Source organism: Glandiceps talaboti, chromosome 22 (assembly GCF_964340395.1).
Source record: "Glandiceps talaboti chromosome 22, keGlaTala1.1, whole genome shotgun sequence".
Taxonomy (NCBI): Eukaryota; Metazoa; Hemichordata; class Enteropneusta; family Spengelidae; genus Glandiceps; species Glandiceps talaboti.
The window spans coordinates 5,754,357-5,768,814 of record NC_135570.1 but is presented as its reverse complement, the minus strand read 5'-3'; the positions used below and the strand labels follow the sequence as shown (position 1 = coordinate 5,768,814).

Sequence of the window (14,458 nt, the reverse complement as noted above, 5' to 3'; positions counted from 1 at the left end):
GACAGATTTGATGACTTTGAACAATTTTTGTTTGTATTAGACTTTGAAGTACAGAGTCGTCATTGAATTCCACTTGGTTATAATTGGCGACAGAAGTGCTATTCCATGTTGTGATACCGGCAAATGCTTGGACCATATCGCTGAAGAAGTACTTACTTGGGAAAACCAGGATCTTATCATTCCCGAAGATTCAGATAAGTGGGAAGACTGCCCAGATGCAATCCAGGCAGATCCGTATGAAGAAGTTGACCGTCATTGTGGATGTCCATCAGGATACACAATGATAGAAGGCTGCTGTCGTAAGTCAGAGTTAACTCTTCTCTGTTACTTGTGTCATTTTTATCAATTTTTATTGAATTAGAAATTATTTAAAAGATTAGTCATCGGAACAATGAATTTTGAAATAACAATTAAAAGCATTTCAATTTATTTTTTTAAATTTTTTAAATTTAAATTATCTTGAGTGATCGGATTGCCTCTTTGACAAAGTATAGCAACAGAACGGAAATTAAAGACGAGACCTGTCTATTGGGTGGATATGTGACTCCATTACACTTATTCACTATTTCCAACCAATCATGGTGACTGTTTCTTCCATATGAAATCATACTAATGTAACTATATGACATATCATCTGTACTTTCAGTGAAATGTACACCAGGCACTTATGAAAGTGAGGGAATATGTGTTGATTGTCCAATTGGTCAATACCAAGATGAACATGGCCAGACATCATGCAAGGCATGTGATGAAAACCACTCAACTAGACACGAAGGAAGTCGACATGAAAGGAAGTGTATTTGTAAGTATTCAGACCCTACTGATGACAAAAAAATCGTAGCGATGTAATTTATATTCAGATCATAGTGATTACTAGCGCACTCTGGTAGTGTCCTAATTTCAATTCCCTGATGGTGAATAGCGCCATCTAGTGGTAGACAATAGTGATAAATTGTGTCCTCTAGTGGTATCATATGTATACAGACCACCAATAATAACAAGTCAGTTGTATTTGTGGTATTAAGTGTAAACCCTCTCTCAAGTTTTTATTTTTTTTAAAATATTTTTTCATAAGGTTAAAATGTGCACTTTATTGAGTCTGGTGCGTTTGCATGAATTTTCAGAAAATTAAAAGACAAGTTATTGGCTTTGATTTTTTCCATGTTTTTTTTTCCACAATGAAACAATTAAAAATTTGCCTTACATAAAAATGTTATGTTGGTGCTTTAGTATTCAGCTTTTGTCAACATGTAAACTCAAAGTATCAACATCTGAGTTTGCCAATAAAATAATGAATAATAATTGATAAAAATAATAATGACATTGATAACTTTAAAAGTATATACTGAGAAAATGTTTGGAAAAACATTTGAATTTTCAATTCTTTCTAGCTCTTTGCCGTCCTGGTAAGCATTCCGAGGATGGAATGAAACCATGTATGAAGTGTCCGGCCAATTACTATGCTCCTGGACATGGAAACACAGAGTGTCTACCCTGTGATGACAACACATACAGTCACAGAGGATCAGATGAATGCCATGGTAATGCACAATATGTCTTTTTTTCAAATTAAAGTGGCTATATGGAAGAGAATTTGGTATTTATTTCAGGTATTATTATTGATAAAATAACTCTACTATGCTTTTTACTTGAAAAACCAATTTGAAATAACATATACCAAGTCCTTGTTTTGAACTCATTAAATTGTAAAAAAATGTGTTATTTGTACAAACCTTTTTACCCTTTTTTTTTTTATCTTGTTTGCAATTTATTGATGAACAAACACGGACTTGATTGATATGGTTTCCCTTTATTTTCTTAAAAGGGTAACATCATGGTAAAATTGTTTTATAAATCCAAAATCCAAAATAGATTTCCATTTGTCATCCATATGGTCACTTTAATGCTTGGATACTGGAGTTGAAAAGGATTTACAATTTCAACTAACAGTTCTCCTGATCGACTGATGTCCATCACATTTAAAAAAAAAATTTGATTAGCCATTCTGCACATGAATGTAAATGCCTTTTGTGTAACAACCTATTCGTTTACTTAACACTATTTGACCGTCACATGCCTAGCTTCTGTCATTTGATTGGTAGACTGCTAATAAAAATAAAAATACACACCTGGTATCAATTTGCATATTAATATTCATAGCAGTTCATGATTTCAATCTGTCATCTGATTGGCTTTTTCAAATGACATAATTGATAACATTCTGTAATTGGATAATTACAGCCAAGCAATATCATTGTACTCTTGTTTGATTGGCTGATTTCAAATGACATAATTTGTAGCATTTCATTGAGTAACTTCACACCCTCATTTATATCTGATTGGCTGTTTTCAAATGGATGACTTAATACAGGATATATTTGCATTGGTTAAACTTAGAATCACCGTTCAATATCCTCCCTCTGTTGTTTGATTGGCTATTTCCAAATGAAATGACAATTGATAATATTGTGTATTTTTATTGGTTCATTTTGCAGCCCCATGCCCTCCTGGCTCCGTCTCAAGGAATGGATATGAACCGTGTAGACTTTGTGAGTATGGCTACTACCAAGATGAAGCTGGTAAAAGAAAGTGTAAGAAATGTGAAGAAGGCAAAAAAACAACAGAGAGGGGATCTGATAGCGAAGATGATTGTGTTGGTAGGTGATTTTAATACCCTTGGAGACAATTATAATGTTTAGTCCTTAAACAGTTAGTGGGATGGGGGCTATATAGCAATGGATTATGTCTGTCGGTCCATGCATGTGTGTGACCAGCCATATCTTTGACAAATGCAAGCTGTTTCATTCAACATGTACAAAGACAATAAACTATGTGGATATCTTGACTTGTCAATGAATAGTTTAGTTAATGCCACCACTCACTATCTATCCCTTGATGAACTTGCTTCCTTACGTCCGTATGACTAGCGCCCTCGTGAGTTCTATTCTGTTTCATTGCTGACCAATCAGGAAGAAGCTTTGTGTGATGTTTTGTCATTTCTGTTGTGGAAATATGTGGTATATAAACAGGGTGTAATTATAACCATGGTAATGGTCAGCACACCAAATAATAGGAGCACACAAGAAATAAAGTAAAAGTCAACCGGCAAATATTTAGTCTAAAAATAGTAAAATTAAGTTGACAATAATAATAATGATATTATGCTGTACGATAAAAGGGAAGGGGGGGGGGGGGGGGGGGGGGGGTGATGTTCACTATAAGTATTAGAGCAAAGGGGAGGGTGTACTTACTAGACACATTAGTCAAGGGTTCATCGCTGGCACTGAAGTCTCACTGGCCCAACACTAACAGCATGCAAGTGTGTGTGTGTGTGTGTGTGTGTGTGTGTGTGGGGGGGGGGGGGGGGGGGGGCTTTGGCTCAGACCAAACAAGGGTCTGAGGTTATCGAAAACTACCACAAAACAGCAAATATAAACAATTCATTAATGTGGGAGTGTGGGAAGAGAATGTATATCAAAGATTTGAGATAGTGTGACAGTCATAATATTTGGATGTTATTTGCCAATATTTTTCTTTGTTCCGCCAAGGCAAATACAAATGACCTAAGAGGTCTTTGTCAATGTGAGTCGCTAGACAAGTAGTGACTACCCTTAGGTCACGAGTATTCTCTGGCTGAATGAAGCAACATATTGGAGAATAACATAATTATACCAGTTGCAGTAATATCAAAGATAGATCGAGGAAAGTAATGGCAATCTTGAACGTTTTGATTCATATTTCAAATACAGCAAAACCAGTGACATAGACATGCATTGTCGTGACATAGATGCGCATTGTCGTGAAATGAACGACCAGAGTATATATTCCATATTTTTTGTTCAACCTGGCAAGTGCAGGGTATAATAACTGATATTATGTCTAATTCTATTGATAGATGCGTGTTCTATTGAGCCATGTAGGAATGGTGGTACATGTTCAGTAGAATCTGGTACTTGGCACTGTGAGTGTCCACCACATTACTACGGGTAAGACAGGTCTTTTTTTCTTGGTGAAGTCAGGTTTTTTGTTAATTTCCTAGTGAAATTGACATCTACACACTTGCTGTCAACTTGAGGATGAAAACTTAAATCCACTGAAAATGAATTTTGTCTATTTTCTGATACAATCTGAGATACATTAAAGTGGTCATATGGATGGGAATTTGGTATTTATTTTAGATTTTTAATTTAGAAAACAATTTTATCATGGCTTGAAATTCCTACTTGAAAAATCTATATGAAACAACATATAAGAAGTCCGTGTTTGTAGCTCAATACATTGCGAAAAACTAAAACAATAACAAACATTTATTAATCTTTTGCCATTTCTTGAGTTACAAACACAGACTTGGACTATGTTGTTTCATTTTGATGTTTCAAGTAGGAAGCCGTGATAACATTGTTTCAAAAATTGAATAAAAAATAAAAAATAAATGCTAGAAATCATTCATTTAAAAACTTATTAACATAAACATTGGTTGCAGATAGATCTTTTGAACATGGATTCATTGCATAGTGCATTCAGTGCATTTTTTTGCGAATGGTTAGAGTGGTCGGCTTGGAATCTGCAGGTTGCAGGTTCGAGCCCCATTGCTTCCATTTGTTTCTGAATGGCTGAAGTCCTTGGGCAAGATTTGAACCACGACTGTGCCTCATTCAAACCAGCTGTATAATTGGGGACCTGGTATAGGAGAGAGGTTGCAATGTGAATGCTTTAATCCTATGTGCTTATAAAGGCTGCTATGGATTGTATGCTCCCCAAGGAGATGAGTATGGAGGGCCGTTGTGCCGCTATAGATCCATCCCAGGGGTAATTGTAAATTTTAAAAAAAGCGCTTTGAGCACAGGGTGGGAAACATTATTAATTATTATTATTATTGCTTCAATATCATTTTGAAACTTAATTAAACATTTAAAAAGGGTTTCAGTTTCAATTGAGGGTTTGAATATAAATAATTTTTGGAATGCTAAATAAATAAATCATGACAGTTTTATTTATAAAAAATGAATAAAATTTATCTGTTCATTGTCTTCCAGTCCACAATGTGAAGAAGAGAACAGCTGTAGCAGTGACCCATGTTTGAATGGTGGAACATGTCTAGAAACAGACTACTCCTATTTCTGTATATGTCCACCAGGTTATTGTGGTGATTATTGTGAGATCCCTCACAACCCTTGTCGTCGTAACCCCTGCAGCAATGGCGGTACATGTAAACCAGCTGACAACTCAGAAGGATTTGTGTGTGAATGTCCTGATGGCTATATGGGTGAATTCTGTGAGGAGGAAATCAACTATTGCGACAGTGATCCCTGTCAAAATGATGGTCTGTGCGTTCGTCTTCCCTTTGGAGGCTTTGTATGCTACTGTATGCCTGACTACACAGGAATGTTGTGTGAATCACCAATTGGTAAGTTGATTGTACATCTTACATGTCGTAAAAGTTGTCTTATCGTGTCATGCCAGGATGAAGGAATGTTAATCATCATCGATCATCGATTTGATTTTTCTCTAGACGTGAGTATGAGGAAATGTTAGTTCTCCTTACATGTTTTTCTCAAGCGGGCTCAGAGACTATAGACAACTTCTGAGCACTTGTCAGATAGTGAGGGAGAATTTGCATCTTGTGGCTGTTTTGATGTGCATGAAATGAAGTGTTCTGGATTATGATTTTCTGATTTTTAAGAGGGTACTCAGGATTTACAAGATGACATGATACCCTTTGTTCAACTTAAAATTACAGCAATATCTAGCATTTAAAAGGGAAATGTGATAGATTTTGTTTTCTATATAATTGATATAATATTGGTTACTGTGATATTTTTCCACCGAAATTAACCATTTTATTAACGGTTTTCCCTTCTTCAGATAACTGTGATCCTGATCCCTGTCAGAATGGTGGTACATGTAATGATGGTATTAGCAAGTTTGTCTGTGAGTGTCCTCCGGGATTCACTGGCAGATTCTGTCAGATTAATGATGATGACTGTGAAGGTGTCGTCTGTGAAAACGGTGGAACTTGCAGAGATCTGGAGAATGATTATGAATGTATATGTGCAGATGGATTTAAAGGTAAGACATGCCATGTAAATCCAGCCAGAACCATATATGAGACAAGCAGACAGACAGAAACACAGACAGACAGACAGACAGACAGACAGACAGACAGACAGATGGATAGACAGCCAGATCGACAGACAAAGAAAAGAAAAAATAGGCAGTTACATGACAGGCATCTTCATGGGCTAGCAAACACAGAGACAGACAAATAGATAGACAGATACAGGCAGGCAGGCAGATAGACAGAAGACCATCTGAAAGACAGACAGACAGACAATAAACAGACGGGACAAGTAGACTGAGAGATAGGCTGGTAGATATACAGATAAGCATAAAGAAAGCCATCACACAAGTTGTAAGTCTAATAATCCTGTGTGTATATGTTAGATATACCGGTAAATGGTTATGTTAGAATGAAAATGATGACAGATGTCATCCACCAGTACAAGTACACAGTACAGGTTTTGAGAGTTGACAGTATAATTTATTCCATGAAGTGTGTGTTTTTATGGACTTCAATCCCAGTCTTTTCCTTTTTGAGAGTAAGAGAACCGACAGCATCTTATCACTGCAACTATCTTGCCTATACTTTTAGGAGAACACTGTGAGGAAGAGATAGTGGATCCATGTGATCCCAATGAGTGTCAGAATGGTGGTACTTGTGAAGTGGTAGAAAACCCAGGTCCATGTTGGTGTGATAAATATACTTGTACATGTCCACCAGGATTTACTGGCAGAAGATGTGAAGTGAGTGTTATTTGATGAACTTACTTACGTACGTACGTACGTACGTACTATATACATACCTAAAACATATATACCTCTTACATACCTACATACCTACATACATACATACATACATACATACATACATACATACATACATACATACATACATACATACATACATACATACATACATACATACATACATACATACATACATGCACACACACACACACACACATACATACATACATACATACATACATACATACATACATACCTACCTACCTACCTACCTACCTACCTACGTGTGTGCGTGCGTGTGTGCATGCATGCATACATGCATGCATACATACATACATACATACATACATACATACATACATACATACATACATGCATACATGCATACATGCATGCATGCATGCATGCATGCATGCATACATGCATACATACATACATACATACATACATACATTCTCAGCATTTTTTTCAAATGTGCCCTTTGAGCACAATTGTCCAGTTCCATTCTAAGAGAAAAACATCTAGGAAGCTTTTCAATAAAAACAAAAAGACATTGTGTAAGCCAATGTTGGACTGTTTTGTCATATTTTGTATTTTGTAGATTGATATGGATGATTGTGTGACTGAACCATGCCAGAATGGTGCCACATGTGTTGATCTTGTCAATGATTACGAGTGTGAATGTGCACCTGGTTTTGTTGGTGAACACTGTGAAGATTTAGAAGATCATTGTGATCCATCACCATGTCAGAACGATGGTACATGTAATCAACTGATTGGTGACTATGAATGTGTGTAAGTACTTCTTACTGCCGATAATGTTGTATTGCATTGTGTGTGTGTGTGTGTGTGTGAAAGTCTGCCTGTGTCTGTATGTATGTATGTATGTATGTATGTATGACAATGTAATATGTAATATGTAATATGTATGTATGTATGTATGTATGTATGTATGTATGTATGTATATTTGTTTGTTGGTTAATGGTTGGTTTGTACATGTAAATGGCTAGGTCATAGTCTGTCTACTAAATCCTTGGGCTATTACCTGCTTACTTAAAATGCAACTGGAGGTAACCACAGAGCCAGATGTATCCATCACCTTTCAGCTTTATTGGCAAACCCGCAAAGTGCAGATCCCAGGCCTTATTACAAGACCTGGTATTTAAATGTGTATATAATAAGGAATGTATGCTGATTAACTGGATAATTTCCTAATCATTGTTATTTCCATGTTTTTGGCTAGTTGTACTCCTGGATGGACAGGTAGAGACTGTGATGAAGATATTGATGACTGTCTTGGTGAACCCTGTGAGAATGATGCAACATGTATTGATGGACACAATGAATTTACCTGTGAATGTCCCCCAGGTAAGTGGAATGTACACATTGCAGGGAATTAAGTTACATGTCAAAAGCAATGAGCTTGAATTGAGCATGCAAAATTGTACTGGAAGTAAAGCGTGTTCATTAATTCCACTACCCAAGAGTGTATAACAAACAAGAGCATGTCTTTGTGTTGCCAATTGTTTGCAAGGTCTTGGTATGGATGAATATAAAGATTTACATATGTGATAAAAAAGCTTAAGATGTGTACCAACTGAATGTTGTGCATTATTATTTATATTGAGGTGAAGGAGAAACATAATATCATGTAATACACTATCATTTAGTGAAACAATTTAAGTTGACATATTACTATTTCCTCTTTGTCAATTTAAAAATAAATTTCAAATATTTGAAAAAATAATTATTGCCTTGTAAAAGGATGGTAAGCTAGCATGTAAAACTTCTTTTTTGTACCCGAGACTGACTGCTATGTATATTTTAAATTTCACTACTAGGTTTCACTGGACCAACATGTGGTGAAGATATAAATGAATGTATGGAAGATGATCCATGTGAAAATGGTGCCACATGTGAGAATACATATGGTGGATACTTCTGTGATTGTCCACCAGGATACACTGGAATACACTGTGATGAAGATATAGATGAATGTGAGAGTGATCCATGTGAGAATGATGGTACATGTGTAGATGAAATCAATGGCTATCATTGTGAATGTACACCTATATATGAAGGTCCCAATTGCAATAAGAGTAAGTATTTATCTGTAATGTACATTTGTATGTCAATTTGTGTATCCAACCTAGAGTAAAATGAAATATTTGGAAGGCTTATGACACCCTACAATTTTGTGTGTGTTAGATATCTAAAATATGTTCTGAAGTATGATGTGAACAGTATACTCCATACTATACCTGGAGTATGGTGTGAACAGGGTGTCCGAAGTATGGCATGGGCAGGATATACTATAGTGTAGTATGGGCAGGATGTCCTATAGTGTAGTGTGGGCAGGATGCCATATGGTATGATGTGGGCAGGATGTCCTATAGTGTAGTGTGGGCAGGATGTCCTATAGTATGGTGTCAGCAGGATGTCCTGTAGTGTGGTGTAGGCAGGGTGTCCTATAGTGTAGTGTGGGCAGGGTGTCCTATGTTATGATACGGACAGGATGTCCTATAGTATGGTGTCGGCAGGATGTCCTGTAGTGTGGTGTCGGCAGGATGTCCTGTAGTGTGGTGTAGACAGGGCATCATATAGTGTAGTGTGGGCAGGATGTCCTATAGTGTAGTGTGGGCAGGATGTCCTACAGTATGGTGTCAGCAGGATGTCCCGTAGTGTGGTGTAGGCAGGGTGTCCTATAGTGTAGTGTGGGCAGGGTGTCCTATGTTATGATGTGGACAGGATGTCCTACAGTGTAGTGTGGGCAGGATGTCCTATGGTATGATGTGGGCAGGATGTCCTATAGTATAGTGTGGGCAGGGTGTCCTATGTTATGATGTGGACAGGATGTCCTATTGTGTAGTGTGGGCAGGATGTTCCATAGTATGGTATCAGCAGTGTGTCTTAAGTATCTTTTGCACAGATGTCACTTGCAGTATGTCCTATCTACATGCATAATACCAGGTTTCCAGAATGTCTTTCAGTATCACATGAAGAGATGATTAACTGTATACTAACCATTTGTTCTAGGAAAGGCACCAAACTTTGATCTGTATTTCTGCAAAGATGACATGGCATCTGCTCAATCACCTCCCCTTCCATACAGTGTTACTGCATACACCTTTATGCTGTGGATCCGATATGCTTGTTCAGATGAAGGAGGCACACCGTTCCAAATAATTGAGTCAGATAGCTTTGACATGTAAGTATCCATTCTCTCTGTCAACTCTCTATTTAGACAAAGTTTAGTTACCTTAAATAGAATATTACTGCCTAGGCGCATCATAAAAATTATAAACATTCAATTTCTTGGTCGACACAGTCTGGACACCGTAACTTCCACTCCATGTGCTTCACATACTTTACTAGTGAATAATTATAAGTCGACCTTCTTGTTCTATTTTGACCCTCTAGCATAATGTAAAAAGCTATTGCAGGTACAAGACTTGTAGTTAATAATATGTAACTCATTTATAGCCCAGGGCCTTTGTTATTTGGTTTGACACTGCTGTTTTGTGCTATACAGCATTGCTTTCTAGTCAGTAGACATCTCAACTGACAAATTGCTATTTTGATGTTACTGGACGGTGTGTTTTTTTTTATATCACATTAGGAGTGACTACTCAGTTGCCCAGGAATTGCCTAATGGTCAGCCATTTGATGGCATTCAGGACACCTTATGGCATCATGTTGCATTCACTTGGAATTCTGAGAGTGGAGATGCCAAGTGGTATATCGATGGTGAAGCTGCACCTGGTAGAGCTAATGTCAAGAATGGACAAACCACACCACAGTGGTAAGTATTTATTAACAAACTTCTGGTCACCTGTTAACCTCCAGTAAGTGTTAATGTTTGCAATGTCTAAATCTCATAACCTGTGTGTTGACCAAAACCGGTAATATTCCTCACCCAGGGATCCGATAACAAACAAAAAATTGTTACTGAGTACCTATAAATGTCTGTAGTGTGAGTTTGTTATTGGTTGGCTATTAACCAGGTATTTTTTGACAATTAACAAACCCAGTACTGACAGACAGTGATAGTTATTTTACACATACATGTAATTAATGCTTATTTGGGGCATCATCGACATTGTATAATGATCAAAAAGCCTGAATTATAGTTAATCAAGTCATTGTGAATATTGGTACACTGTTGGACTACTGCTACTTTTTTTGTGAACTGGACCTAGGTCAAGGAGCAAACACATGGATATACACTTGACAGAGTAGAACAAAAGCTCAATCATCTTTGTGTCCTGCATTCTTTTCCATGCCTGTATCGTAGCATTTTCGGGTTTTTTTCTTATCGCTGATGGGTACGGCTAATAATTTGATAAATCCTTGGTGTATGACATTGGTTTAGTGATTGGCTGATGAGTCTCCATTTGTACATGTTAGTCACACTGGCCATGCCTACTTTAAGTACAAATTTATTGATGATATTTTTCAGATTCAAAAATGATATTTTGCATGTCTAATAATACAGGGTGAAGATCATGTTGGGACGTGCATATCAATCAGATGATGATAGCGATGCCTTCCATGGTGAAATTAGTCAGTTTAATATGTACAGCACTGAATACAGTGCTGAGGAGATTGCTGAAATAGCTGCAGGCGACTGCACTGAGAGAGAAGATGTGGGCGACATTGTTGGGTGGATATATTGCCAGTATTATCAGTATGGATGTGTGTATGTAATCCAACCGTCCATATGTGGTGGCAGCAATTGTCCTGCAGAACACATCTACAGAGGCTGTGCTTGTGAGGAAGGTATGTAGTGATAGCAATAATATATTAATAGAACATCACTTTTAATAATAAAACATGATCAAAGAAGCTTGGAATATATGTGAAGTTCAATTGAAAGTTTTTGATAAAAGCTGATTTAAAAAGTAGTGTTTTTAAAATGAGAAAACAGACAGGTGTGGTGAATGGTGTATAGTAATACTATTAAGTTAGAGATTGTTCCAAAGAGATTGAAACAGATTAAGCATGATCACCAACTGTTTTGATGCGTGATCAAGTTTGATGGTGTCTAAGATGATCAACAGAACTCAGATTTGGTTTGGGAACATACAAAGTAACATGTCAGCTTGATAACATGAACCAAGACAATGAATACAGGCAAATGAACTGATTTACACAGTTTGTCAGAACGATAATATGAAAGATGGATTTGCATTGTGATGTTATTCCCCAATATTTTTCTTCGTTCAGTTGAAGAAAATATGAGTGACTTAAGTGGACCTTGTCACTATGAGTCGATAGACGAGTAGTGAAAACCCTTGCTGAATGAAGAAAAATATTATGGGAAAATATTATGCCTCCTCCCTAAGTATAATTTATGAAAAATCGAGAAAATTAATAGTAATTTGGAACATTAAAACCCATATTTAGGACACCACAATACCAGTGATGTAGACACAGACCAGGGTATACATGTATAATCCATATTTTCTGTTCAAGGATAATAACTTGGCTTGAGTACATGTATGGTATAATCACGGTTATTTCACCAGCTTTTAAAGTAGACACGACTAAAATAAAGATGACTATTTTTTATTAAATGTTTATTCACATCTATGAAGACTTGTTCAGGTTATTCTTTGGAAGTTTGTGTTTTAGTTAATATGCAATTTTATCATTTTCCATACAGTGTGTACATTTTATCATTTCGTCTACAGACAGGGAACCACCATACCTTCAGTGTCCCGAAGTTGTGAGAATAGTGGATCCATCTAACCGTTTAGTTGTGGCTGACTATGAAGAACCAGAGAGTGGTGACAATGTTGGAGTGGTTAGCTTAGACTGTACTATTGCACCTGGTACAACTCAGGCCTGGGGTACATACTTTGTGACGTGTATAGCTTGTGATGCCCAGGACAACTGTGCTTCATGCTCTTTTATTCTCTATATAATACGTAAGTATTTCGAACTATCCCATAATTTTATGTTATGCAATTTGTTATACAGTCACATCTGTATGATGTGATTTTGATAGAGGTCAAGTGTCTTTGTACATAATCAATTCGTTTTGTGAAATTTGAATAGATACAATGATTTGAGTGTTGTACTAATGTGTGCCACGCACTCTTGGTGCTAAAAACCCAGATTAAATTTCTGAATAATTATCTGTGTGGTTTGGTGTGGTGTGGTGTGGTGTGGTGTGGTGTGGTGTGGCGTGGTGTGCATGTGATGTACAATGTATATGTGATGTATCACATGATATGGTGTTTGTGATATATGATGTGGTGTGATATATGATGTGGCATGGTGTAATATGATGTGATATGTGGTGTGATATGATATGATGTGGTGTGATATATGATGTGTTTTGTGATGTGATGTGATGTGGTGTGATGTGATGTGGGGTGGTGTGATGTGATGTGATATATGATGTGATGTGGTGTGATGTGATATATGATATATGATGTGATGTGGCATGATACAAATGTATATGATGTGATGTGGTGTGATATGATATGAAATATGTATGATGTGATATACAATATGTATGATATGGTGTGGTGTGGTGCGGTGTGATATATGTGATATATGATGTGGTGTTTTGTGATATGTGATGTGGTGTGGTGTGGTGTGATATTATTTGATGTGGTGTTGTGTGGTGTGATATATGATGTGGTGTTTTGTGATATGTGATGTGATGTGGTGTGGTGTGGTGTGGTGTGATATGATTTGATGTGGTGTTGTGTGGTGTGATATATGATGTGGTGTTTTGTGATATGTGATATATGATGTGATGTGATATGATATATGAAATATGTATGATGTGATGTGATATATGATGTGATGTGGTGTGATATGATGTGATATTAGTATAGACATTTTTATTATCTATTGGTAATTGCTCATTGGCACTTTACAGATAATAAAGTTATGAATAAGCTTTCAAAAAATACTAGGTCTTCAGTCTCGTCCTAATGTCATGTGATACTTTGAACAGTACAGATAGCAGCATGTAATTTGTCTGAATAGTTGCATCTGATCAGCACAAGTGAAAAACTGATCACCGTAGGATTTTGAGCTTTGAATGTAAGTTCATAACTTGAACATAGACAGTACATGTATATACAGTTTTTCATAGCATGAGTTCAGCAAAGTATTTGGGCATGAGGCTATAAACATTTTGTTTTCTATACAGCACTTTGTTAACTACTGTATTGTACAGTAGATATTTGAGAAAGGTTATCTTAGAAATGTATTTTTGAGCATGAAGCAATGAGCGCTTTGTTTCTATAACAGTACAATGTATACCAGTAAATTACTCTGTGTAAGTATCTGAGAAGGTCTGACTGAGACAAGTGACGACACTTTGTGTTTATACTTTCAGCATACGACTGTGAAATTCCATCCTCTCCTGTCAAAGGTAGTAAGACATGTGATGCATGGACTTCAGGATATTTCTGTAACATTGGATGTAACGTTGGCTACGAGTTCACTGAACTACCAGCTCCATACTATGTATGCGGAAATGAGGGTGTATGGGATCTCAGCAATCCTGATGATCCATTCACTTTCCCTGGATGTGCACGTAAGTGATGTCTTATTGCTGACATTTCAAAGATTTAATCTGATTGGAGTCATGATGGGTGAATGGTTAGCGTGACTGGCTTGGAATCT

At 36.7% G+C, this 14,458-nt stretch overlaps 1 protein-coding gene across 1 annotated transcript in view; it reads left to right on the top strand.

Moving 5' to 3' along the window:
• LOC144451976 (uncharacterized) overlaps window positions 1-14,458 on the top strand; it is a 61,517-nt gene that overhangs the window by 34,199 nt on the left and 12,860 nt on the right. Inside the window, exons 28-43 of the mRNA XM_078142922.1 lie at window positions 41-299; window positions 647-802; window positions 1,392-1,541; window positions 2,496-2,657; window positions 3,896-3,986; window positions 5,037-5,407; window positions 5,866-6,069; window positions 6,653-6,804; window positions 7,409-7,602; window positions 8,052-8,176; window positions 8,650-8,907; window positions 9,845-10,016; window positions 10,428-10,610; window positions 11,304-11,587; window positions 12,502-12,738; window positions 14,169-14,369. Coding sequence (XP_077999048.1) covers window positions 41-299; window positions 647-802; window positions 1,392-1,541; window positions 2,496-2,657; window positions 3,896-3,986; window positions 5,037-5,407; window positions 5,866-6,069; window positions 6,653-6,804; window positions 7,409-7,602; window positions 8,052-8,176; window positions 8,650-8,907; window positions 9,845-10,016; window positions 10,428-10,610; window positions 11,304-11,587; window positions 12,502-12,738; window positions 14,169-14,369 — 3,199 coding nt within the window. The remainder of the gene's footprint in view (window positions 1-40; window positions 300-646; window positions 803-1,391; window positions 1,542-2,495; window positions 2,658-3,895; window positions 3,987-5,036; window positions 5,408-5,865; window positions 6,070-6,652; window positions 6,805-7,408; window positions 7,603-8,051; window positions 8,177-8,649; window positions 8,908-9,844; window positions 10,017-10,427; window positions 10,611-11,303; window positions 11,588-12,501; window positions 12,739-14,168; window positions 14,370-14,458) is intronic.